At 40.2% G+C, this 11,729-nt stretch overlaps 1 protein-coding gene across 1 annotated transcript; it reads right to left on the bottom strand.

Moving 5' to 3' along the window:
- Positions 1–311: 311 nt before the first annotated feature.
- On the bottom strand, positions 312–1,733 carry LOC132529603 (kelch-like protein 8). Its single transcript, XM_060166324.1, has one exon. The coding sequence runs from the start codon at positions 1,731–1,733 to the stop codon at positions 312–314; it is 1,422 nt and encodes a 473-aa protein (XP_060022307.1).
- Between the last annotated feature and the right edge of the window lie 9,996 nt (positions 1,734–11,729).

The raw sequence follows: 11,729 nt of genomic DNA, 5'->3' as shown, positions 1-11,729 counted from the left end.
CTTTGGAGGATGTATGGTTTCAGGTTAGAGTGTCTTCCTTCCCTACTTCATTATTTGTTAAAGTGGGAAGTATCAACTTTATTACTAGTAGTTTCAGCTACAATTTCAAAAGTTGCATGTAGTCACAATACAACAGTTTACGTTTAAATGAGACTCTAGTAGTAGTTCAAACTGTTCAAAGGTGGCCATTACAAAATCCTGGTAGTCTTTCTTGCCTATCAGATATGATTAAATTGTTGGTGGCTAGAACTCAAGTCACATACAGTCAACCACATTATTGGATCCACGACCTACATCTCGAATTTGCCTAGTTAGGCACACACAGCTACACCTGCTCCAGCTCTGCAGTGAGACACAGATCCAACAAGCTCCCACCTATTCAGCACTGGATCAAATGCATCTACTGTATTTAAGTATGCATTGCCATTATGACCACCAACTGCAAAGATTTTGCCCATCACTGTTGCGATCCCCACTCCACCCCCGGGAGTGGTAAGGGCTGCTACATAATCCCACTTGTTGCTTCGAGGATCATACCGCTCAACTGAACTCACAGGAGAATTATCATCAAAACCACCAACAACGTGTAAGCAACTATGGAGCTCACTAACTCCATTGCCTGCTCTTCGCTGACCCATTTCTTTAACTTCTATCCATTTATCGAGATGTGGATCACACCTCTCCACACTAGATAGAGAAGCTACTCCATCCTTGCCACCTACTGCATAAACATGGTTCACAAGAGCCACAGAGCCAACTCCTCCACGGGAAGTATTCACTGGTGCCACTGTACTCCACTGATCAGATTCTATGTCATATCTCTCAACATCGTTGATGCAAGTGTTGTCATCTAACCTTCCAATTGCATAAATTGGGCCTCCCAAGGAGGCCAAGGCAATTCCTCGCCTCTTTGTGTTCACTGATGCCTTCATCATCCATTTAATAGTGAGACAATCAAACATCTCCATACTACCTAAATGTTCATTTCCATCATGTCCACCCACTGCATACACTTTACCTTCCACTGAGATTACACCCACACGTCGCCTTCGACTGTTCGTTTCTTGTCCAAAGAACCAGCTGTTTTTGTTGATAGAATAGCATTCGATACAGCAAAAGGGGTCACCTGATCCACCTCGACCACCTACACAAAATAGCACACCAGCAGTATGTTTCCTTGGGGTAGTCCGAAAGGAGTATTCAAAGTCAGGTACTGCCATGCTACTCAAGTGAAGGTGGTAATTTCTTGCTTCATCCAATAAATCTCTACATTTTAGGTTCTGTTTGACAATCTGTTCTTTTGTCACAGCACCCATAAGAAAATCAACTGGCAACAGCGGCAAACGAACAAAGTCTTCACACTCCACCACTTCAGGAAAATGCTCACAGGCATACTGATCTGCCATGTCCATTAAGTCTATACGATTGTGACTTTCTGCAAAGGCTCTTACTGCCAGACAACTGGAGGGATGAAAATGTAACTTCATGTATTCACAGCAAGCTCTAGCCACCAATTCAACCTTCAATGTGATATCACAGAGTTCTCCATTTTCATAAAACTGAAGAAGAGAACCATGAAAATCTTTCCAAGTTTCATTGGCATCAGAGATAAAGGAGTCTTCTCCATCACCATCACCAAGTGAAGATCTGTTCTTTATTTGCTGGTGCTGTTGCCTTTTCCCCTTTGTGAAGCGATTCCTAGCTTGTTTTGCATTCATAGGTTCTGAAGCCATTTGTAACACTCTTCTTTTAATACAGCTCTCTTCTCAAACATCCCATTAATCTTTTGTAAAGGATGGGGAAAAGGCAGAATGTAGATGCAGTTCACTAAACTGCAGACATTTTTCAAAACCTACTTAACTGCCATTGTCCAGTTAGCTCAGTCCTCGGCCCGTCCGGCCGCTCGGTTCCTCCCGGCCTCGCCAAGGCTGCAGCCGCGCTACCAGGTTCTCGCAGCCCTGAGCAGTGCCGTACCAGCCCCACGCGAGCACCCGACGGACGCGCGCTCTTTTGAGCCTTTGTATATTTTTGTATACAAAATATTTGCAATCTATAGTATTTTTTAAAGTTTTGCCATCTGTTGTTCTCTTTTCTCTTCTGGAACTGCCAGTATTTGCGTATTAGGTCTCCTGGATCTATCCTCTAAGTCTTGTATTTTCCATCATGATTTCTGTTTGTATTTAAGGTCTTTGCTTTGAGATACTCCTTCTGCTTAATTTTCCAGCCACAATTCAGATCTGGACAGTAAACATTCTCTCCTTTAATTCATCTGCAAATTGTTTTCCTGGAAGATCATAGCTTTTCATTCCATAAATTCTTTATTTTTACCTGTTCTCACATATCCTTAAATGTCAGCTCAATATTCTTCAGGATTTACCTTCTTATTTACCCTTTTTATTGCTAAATTTCTTCTTGTTTATCTGTGCTTCCACTTAGGATTAGTTTCCTTTTATTCGAAGAATTCCCTTTAGTATTCCTTTAATTCAGGTCTGCCAGTGGCAAGTTCTCTCAGTTTTTGTTTGTCTGAAAATGTATTTAATTTGTCTTCTTCTCTTTTTCTTGTCTTTATTTTTGAAGGACATTTTTTATTGAGTATAGAATTCTAGCTTGGCAGTTATTATCTTGCAACACTTTGAATGTGTCATTCCATTATCTTTGGCTTTCCTCACTTTGTTGAGAAGCCAACTATTAACCTTACTGTTGTTCCTTTGCGCAGCTTGCAGGATCTTAGTTCCCCAGTCAGGTATTGAAGCCAGGCGCCCTGCAGTGGAAGCAAGGAGTCCTAACTGCTGGGCCACCAGGGAATTCCCGTTCTTTTTCTTTTTTATCTCTGTGAGCTTCAGTCTAGATGATTTTTCTGACCTGTCTTCTAGTTCACTAATTATCTTTTTATTTGTGTGCAGTGTGCTGTTAAGCACTGTTGAGTTCTTAAATGTGATTTTTTTTCAGTTCTAGAATTTCCATTTCATATTTCATACAGTTTCCTCTATGGAATTTCTCCATCTTGTCATTTAATTTCTCAAACCTATTCATTATGGTTATTTTAAAGTTCAAGTCTGATAATTCCAGTATCTGGCTCTTCTGTGGATCTGTTTCTCTTCTCTGATATCTCTTCAGTTTTTGTCATTTGATCTTGTCTGGAATACTAGTAATTTTTTGTTTAATACTGAAAATGGTTTATGAAAAATTAAAGAGATAATTTGAAGCCCTGAATGGTGTAGTCTTCTTCTTGCAAGGGTTTGTTTTTGCTTTTGACAGTCAGTTAGGGTAAGCTTAGACTCTCTTAATCAAGCCAGGGATTTTGTAATGAGAAGGTGAGCTTTAGTATTTATAGGAGCTGGTCTCTTCTTAGGTGTAGGCCTTTGAGGGTTTCAACTAAAAGTAAGGGGTGATTGCCAGGTTTCCTCTATCTTCTTAGGTCCTGAACCTCCAGGTATTTTTCCCCCCACAAGTTCTGTAAGATTACAGGAAGACCAGTTTAGTTTTTCAGCCATTTAGCTACTGCTTTTTGCTCAGCTTCTCAAACTTTCGTTACTACTTTTGAATCAGTGATGCCTTAAGGGGAAAAGAAGCACTGAATGTCAGGCTTATCTCTTAGAACTCCTTTTCTGTCTGAGATTTTAGCCCCTCAAGTCCTTGCTGCCTTGGTACCTCTCTGATATCTACAAATAGATTTTTTTTATTTTAAATTTTGTTCATATTTTCCAGTTGTTTTTTGCTGTAGTCTTGGTCTGCAAGAAACTCCACCATTACTGAGAGCAGAACTCCCTACAGAATAACTTTAAAAATAAGACAATCGAAGCAAAGCAGTGATACTCAGAGCCTACCTTAAGTTATTTGCCTTTATGTAAATATTGTGTCAGTGTCAGCAAAGATGATTTTCTATTTACCTTTGAGACACCTTGACTTTCAAGGACATCAAGTGAATTTTTCTTTAAAAATCTCTCCTTTTATTGGTCTTATTTCTGCTATATCTGTTTTCTTTATTCTCTCCCCCACTACTTCCTTCATAATTCTGAGAGTCTTCTAATTTGACTTAGACAAGATGTGTCTAAATTGTCCCATTAAATTGTCTCTGCAGGTGATAAAATGATGGCTCACTCTCTCCCTTTAGCTCTAGAGAATAAGGCAATCATCAATGAGACTGAGTGAAAACATTCCTTAGCTTGATTTCCCAATACTAAATCTCAAGTAATCTTTTTAGGTTTATATATAGTTGTAATAATAGCTTGATAGTGTATCTTTGTAACAAATTTTCATGTGACTAACAAGCCTACAACAATTTTCTATTCTCTAGAAGTGTCTAAAAATAATAAAATGTATTACATGATCTTGCCCCATCTGGCCAAGGCTAACAGACCCAAAGGAGAAATTCTAACCCCAACTGGGCCAGTCAGATCATCACTGCCAGAAATTTGATATTTGTGACAATTAAATATAGGGATAGAGTTTTTAGATCTGAGTAATATGATACACAGCCTCTAAGATGGGGCCTCCATTGTACCCCTTCTTCTAGTATTCATGTCCTGTGTTCTCCCCTTGACAGTAGGTTGGGCCTAGTGAGTCACTTCTAACAGACTACAGCAAAAGTAATAAGATGTTGTTTCTGAGGTTAGTTTGGAAAAAGACTGTGGGTTCTGTTTTAAGGGCTCTCTTTTTCTCTCTTGCTCCCTTGCTCTGAGGGAAGCCAATTGCCAGGTTGTGCTGCCCTTTGAAGAGGCCCATGTGTCAAGGAACTGCATGCAGGAGGTCTCCAGCTAACAGGCAGCAAGGAACTGAGGCCCTCGATTGAACAGCTGTCCAGATACTAAATTCTGCCAACAACCATGGGAGTGAGCTTGGAATAGAATTCTCCCTCAGTTGAGTCTTCATATTAGACTGCAGCCCTGGCCAACAGCATGACTGAAACCTCATGAAAGATCTCTTCTAGTAGAACCTATCTTGGCTGCACCCATATTCCTGACCCTCACTTCATCTCTTCAACTGCTTGTTGCTCTAATGTTTCCATTACGGCATTACAACTGATCAACTTCCTTGGTTCTCACCTGTTTTCTTGTGTTTCCTTCATCAAGGGTTTCCCCATGAGTTCCAGTATGTAACTCATTTGGTTTGCTTTCTTGTATATTGTCACTGGGCTGGGTCATTCCTTCTGTGATATGCTGCAGCAAGGATTTCTATGAATGCCACCCAGAGTCCTGGATTTGTCCTTCCTCTCTAGGTCTGACCTTGGATATCTTGGCCTTCAACATCCTGGACACTTAAAGGAACATTTAGCTGTTGTTTCCCTAAATAATGCCTAACATGGGAGCCAATCTGCCTAGCAGGCCTTGCCTGGGTCCCTGATGTATTCTCTTTGAACTATCTGGGTACCTCACCTGATCTCTTCAAGCTCCTTTTTCCAGGGTTAGCTTCTCTTTGCCGTACTACCTTGGACCCTTCTGATTCATTATGCCTGTTACTCGATAGGAACTAGTTGTCTACAGTATTATCATTATCCTTCCAACCCTCTTCTCTACCCCACCCCATTTATCAGATGGAAGCCATGCCCTATGTCCCAGTCATTTTTTATCCAGACTTTACCCAGGTAGATTGTAGCTCAGGTTCAAATCACACTCACTTCCCACCATGGGTGCACTATTTATGATTACAGTTGAATACATTCAGCTGGTTTATGTATGCAACTATATTTTTACGACATTTTATGGTGTAGAACTTTGGGGTTTTTTTTATTCATTCCTCTGCATATAATTTTTGTGTGTATACTTTCACATGTTCATATGTATATTTTTTTGGTGAAGAGTTTTGAAGAACCTTCAAATACTACGTAAACTTGCTTCAGAGTAGAGGAGGGATGGTCCAGTAAGTTTTCTCATTTTTCGCCTTAGGTTGTCAGTTGCATTAGATTGCTAAAGCATATGACCTTTCATTCAATTGCCAAATTCAGTAGCTATAGTCTACTTACTTAGAGCAAAAGATTATAATCTTAAGCACATTGCTGCTAATATCTATCAAAAACACTGAAAAAACAGAATAATTATCAGCTGTTTCCTAAGGAATATTCAGTATTTCATTCCTCTAGTGGTTTTAATTGTTTTGGAGGATCTAATGAAAACTGTAGGGACTTCCCTGGTGGTGCAGTGGTTAAGAATCCACCTGCCATTGCAGGGGACATGGGTTTGAGCCCTGGTCTGGGAAGATCCCACATGCCGTGGAGCAACTAAGCCTATGCACCACAACTACTGAGCCTGTGCTCTAGAGCCCACAAGCCACAACTACTGAGCCCACATGCCACAACTACTGAAGCCCGTGAGCCTAGAGCCCGTGCTCCACAACAAGAGAAGCCACCACAATGAGAAGCCCGTGCACCGCAACGAAGAGTAGGCCCCGCTTGCTGCAACTAAAGAAAGCCTGTGTGCAGCAAAGAAGACCCAACACAGCCAAAAAAAATAAAAACAAACAAAAAAACTGTACATTTTCTCTCCAGATGTGTGGGTAAGCCCTGTATCAAATATCTATTGCTGTGTAACAAACTACCCCAAAACTTATTGACTTAAAACAACAATTATTTTTTTTTATGGTTACGTGGGTTATGGACAGTTCTGTACCATGTGATGTCATCTGGTTAACTCGTGTAATTGCATTCAGCTGGGATTTCAGCTGGTGCTGCAATGCCTAGGACAGTCACATTCCCATGTTTGGGGTCTTTGTGCTCGCTGTTGGATGGGATGTCCTGGTTTTTTTCCACATGACCTCTCTGAATGAAAACAAGCTGCCAGACTTCTTAAGGGCTTGACCTAGATCTGGTGTAGCTTCTCTTCTGTCACATCCTATTAGTCAAAGCAGTCATAAGACCAACTGAGTTTTAAGGAGAGAGGAATAGACTCCACCTCTTGATGGGAGACATAGCATGTACCTACAGGGATGAGAGAAACAGTTAGTGGCTATCTTTGGCGATGGTCTACCATGAGTGTATTCACACAGAATTTTGCATACAACATCAGGGAGTTCACCAACCCATGAGAATCCTTTATGAAGTACCTATGTTTTGTTTGTTCGTTTTTTGTTTTGTTTTTTTTTTTTGTGGTGCGTGGGCCTCTCACTGTTGTGGCCTCTCCCATTGAGGAGCACAGGCTCCGGACGCGCAGCCTCAGCGGCCATGGCTCACAGGCCCAGCCGCTCCGCAGCATGTGGGATCCTCCCGGACCGGGGCACGAACCCGCGTCCCCTGCATCGGCAGGTGGACTCTCAACCACTGCACCACCAGGGAAGCCCCTGTTCGTTTGTTTTTTTGTTTCTAAAATATTTATTTATTTATTTGGCTGCAGTGGGTCTTAGTTGTGACACACGGGATCTTCATTGCCGCGTGCAGAATCTTTAGTTGCGGCATGCGAACTCTTAGTTGAGGCATGTGGGATCTAGTTCCTTGACCAGGGATTGAACCCAGGCCCCCTGCATTGGGAGCACGGAGTCTTAGCCACAGGACCGTCAGGCAAGTCCCTAAAATATCTATGTTTTCCAGAGTCCTAGGTTAAGAATCTCAGCTTTAAAATATAAACCAAGGGCTTCCCTGGTGGCACAGTGGTTGAGAGTCCGCCTGCCGATGCAGGGGATACGGTTCGTGCCCCGGTCCGGGAGGATCCCACATGCCGCGGAGCGGCTGGGCCCGTGAGCCATGGCCGCTGAGCCTGTGCGTCCGGAGCTTCTGCTCCGCAGTGGGAGAGGCCATATCGGTGAGAGGCCCAGGTACAGAAAAAAAAAAAAGAAAAAAAAAAAAAATATATATATATATAAACCAAGTATAGTGTATCCCAGAAATGCAAGGTTGGTTTCATATTCAAAAGGCAATGAACCCAGTTCACCATATTAGTAGGATAAAGGGAAAAAACCCATGTGATCATTTCAGAAAAAATTTTTGACAAAATCCAATATCTACTTATAAAAATAAAACTTCTCAGCAAATTAGAAATAGAAAGAGACTTTAACCTGATAAAGAGCATATATGAAAAACTGACAGCTAACTTCATGCCTAATAGTAAACATTCTCTAAGATTGGAAACAAGACAAGGATATCTGCTCTCACTACCTGTAGTCATTGAGAATGACCTCCTGCTTTAGATACTCTAAGTTCTAACTCTGAATTAAGCTAGGTTATCAAAGGCCTACTTACCTGGACTGCACGATATAGGCTTCTGGTGGAATTATATTTTTTTTTCCTGGAATGTACTCTAGTGTGATGTACAGTCTATATTGAAAAATACATAATATGACTCATATGGGGTTTTTTTCTTCTTAGATTCTACTTTATTTGGCAAAACTCGGAAACTAATAACCAATTCACTTCCCCCTACCTCCTCTTTGAAGAAGGCAATTCTCCAGAGATAAAAATTCTGTGGCTTGGGGATTATCCACCATCTCCAGGCTTTAGACTCAGGCAGCTTATGGCCTGGTGGTCAGGCCTCCAGACCCAAAGCTCTCAGAGGCAATAGAAGAAAGTAAAAGGAAACTCTCATTTCAAAGACAGTGAAGCGTTCCCATTCCTCCTTCCCCCTGCCCACAACCTCCCACACTCCCAACCTAAATAAAAAGATAGTAGAAGACAATGTATGAGTGTGAGAGATACTCACACACAGACCTTCCTTTTAGCTAAAAAGCTGCAAAATTCCTCCCTGGAAGGAGGACAATTAGAAACACCAATCAAGATTTGGTGGCACAAGGTGATAGTCGGAAACATGTGAGACTGGTAAAAATCCAGGGAGAAAATATTTCACCTTCAGCCCATTTTCAGGACTCTAGTGAACTTATATTAAAAATAATATAAAACTCCAAAACATTGCTGGTGGGAGTGAAAATTCACATCATCAGATAGAATCTGGTAGCACATTAGAAGAATGAATAATCACCATGACCAAGATTTTTGTATTGGAAATGCAGTGATGACTCAGCATTAGAAAAGCTTTTAGAATAATTCATTATGATGTGCTGAAGGAGAAAAATCATGTCAGCCTCCAAATATTACTGGAAACACATTTAATAAAATTCAATATCCATTCTGATAAAAATTCTTAACATTATATAAATAAGATAGAAATTCTTACATTGAGATATATCCTTTCCATACATTTGATTAAAAAAAGTACAAAACATATGTTGTCTCAAGGCCAAGAGTTACATTCCTATTAAAGATAGAGAAAAGGATAGGATGAGCACCATACTTTTTAATATGAAGAAATTGTTACATACAATATAATTATAAAATTTATATAATGGTCTCAAAATATTCTTTTTGCTGTCAATTTTTTACACTTTGATTTTCTCAAGTTTATTATAACCTCATAGATTAAATAGCAAGATAAATGTCGTTTTTAAAAAATATTTATTTATCTATTTGGTTGCACTGCGTCATGGGGGCTCCTTAGTTGTGGCTTGTGGGCTCCTTAGTTGTGGCATGCGAACTCTTAGTTGAGGCGTGCATGTGGGATCTAGTTCCCTGACCAGAGATTGAACCTGAGCCCCTTGCATTGGGAGCTCAGAGTCTTAACCACTGCACCATCAGGGAAGTCCCAAGATAAATGTGTTTTCTTTTTAATTAATTAATTAATTAATTTATTTATTTATTTTTGACTGTGTTGGGTCTTTGCTGCCACACCAAGTCTTTCTGCAGTTGCAGTGAGTGGGGGCTACTCTTTGCTGTGGCGCGCGGGCTTCTCATTGCAGTAGCTTCTCTTGCTGTGGAGCACAGGGTCTAGGCATGTGGGCTTCAGTAGCTGTGGCATGCGGGCTCAGTAGTTGTGGCTCATGGGCTCTAGAGTGCAGGCTCAGTAGTTGTGGCACACGGGCTTAGTTGCTCCACGACATGTGGGTATCTTCCCAGACTAGGGCTTGAACCTGTGTCCCTTGCATTGGCAGGTGGATTCTTAACCACTCTGCCACCAGGGAAGTCTCAATAAATGTGTTTTAATACTAACAACACAATTTAAGAGTGAGCAAAGGACTTGAATAGACATTTCTCCAAAGAAGATACCAAAATGGCCAATAAGTACATTAAGAGATGCTAAACATCAGTAATCATTTGGGAAATGCAAATCAAAACCACAGTGAGATACCACTTAACACCCACTAGAATGGCTACTGTAAAAAAAAAAAAAGAAAAACAAGGGGAGTTCTCTGGTGGTCTAGTGGTTAGGATTCCGTACTTTCACTGCTGTGGCCCAGGTTCAATCCCTGGTCAGGGAACTGAGATTCTGCAAGCCGTGCAGTGCAACCAAAAAAAAAAAAAAAAGAAAGAAAAGAAAACAAAAACAAAATAGAAAATAACAAGTGTTAGCAAGGATACATATAGAAAATGGAAATTTTATACACTGTTGGTGGGAATGTAAAATGGTTTAGTCTCTATGGAAAATAGTGTGGCAATTCCTCAAAAAAAATTAAACATAGAATTACCATATATTATGATCCAGCAAATCCACTTCTGGGTATAAAACTCAAAAAATTGAAATCAGGGTCTGGAAGAGATATTATATACCCATTTCATGACAGCATTATTCACAATAGCCAAAATGTGGAAGCAACCCTAATGTCCATCAATGAATGAATGGATAAACAAAATGTAGTTTATACATATAATGGAATATTATTCAGCCTTAAAGAGGAAGGAAATTTTGAAAAGGAAGGAAATGTTGACTATATTATAACATGGATGAACCTTGAGGTTGTTATGCTTAGTGAAATAAGCTATTCACAAAAAGACAAATACTGTCTTATTCTATTATTTGAGGTACTTAGAATAGAAAAATTAAGAGACAGAAAGTGGAATAAATGGTGTTACTGAGTCTAAGCTTATACTGCTTGCCATACCACAGGCCAATAAATCAAGAGACACTTTGGTGCAAGGAATAGCGACTTTATTCAGAAAGCCAGCAGACTGAGAAGATGGTGGACGAATGTCCCAAAGAACCACTTTCCCCCAGTTAGAATTCAAGCTTCCTTTTTACTAAAAGGGGAGGGGGTGTGGTTGGTTGCTGCAAACTTCTCGGTGCCAGAATCCTTTGTTGTTGCAACTGTCCACATAGGTCTGGTCACAATTTTCCTATAAACATCTGACAAGACAAATATTATCCTCTGTTATGCAACTTTTTAATTTTTTAATTGAAGTATAGGTGATTTACAATGTTGTGTTAGTTTCTGGTGTACAGCAAGTAATTCAGTTATATGTATATATTCTTTTTCATATTCTTTTTCATTATGGTTTATTATGGGATACTGAATATAGTTCCCTGTGCTATATAGAGTAGGACCTCGTTGTTTATCTATTTTATATGTAATAGTTTGTATCTGCCAACCCCAAACTCCTAATTTATCACTCCCCCACCTCCTTTCCCCTTTGGTAACCATCAGTTTGCTTTCTATGTCTGTGAGTCTGTTTCTGTTTCATAAATAACTTCATTTGTATCATATTTTAGATTCCACATATAAGTGACATCACATGGTTTTTGTGTTTCTCTTTGTTATTTTTTTTCGCTTTTTTTTAAAACTGTTTTTATTTTTGGCCATGCCACGTGGCACGTGGGATCTTAGTTCCCTGACCAGGGATCAAACCTGGACCCTCGGCCGTGGAAGCGCAGAGTCCTAACCAATGGACGGCCAGGGAATTCCCCTGTCTTTCTCTTTCTGACTTAACATCTCTTAGTATGATAATCTCTAAGTCCATCCATGTTGCTGCAAATGACACT

This window comes from Lagenorhynchus albirostris, chromosome 11 (genome assembly GCF_949774975.1).
Source record: "Lagenorhynchus albirostris chromosome 11, mLagAlb1.1, whole genome shotgun sequence".
In the NCBI taxonomy this organism is placed as follows: domain Eukaryota; kingdom Metazoa; phylum Chordata; class Mammalia; order Artiodactyla; family Delphinidae; genus Lagenorhynchus; species Lagenorhynchus albirostris.
This window is presented reverse-complemented; position numbering and strand designations above follow the sequence as displayed.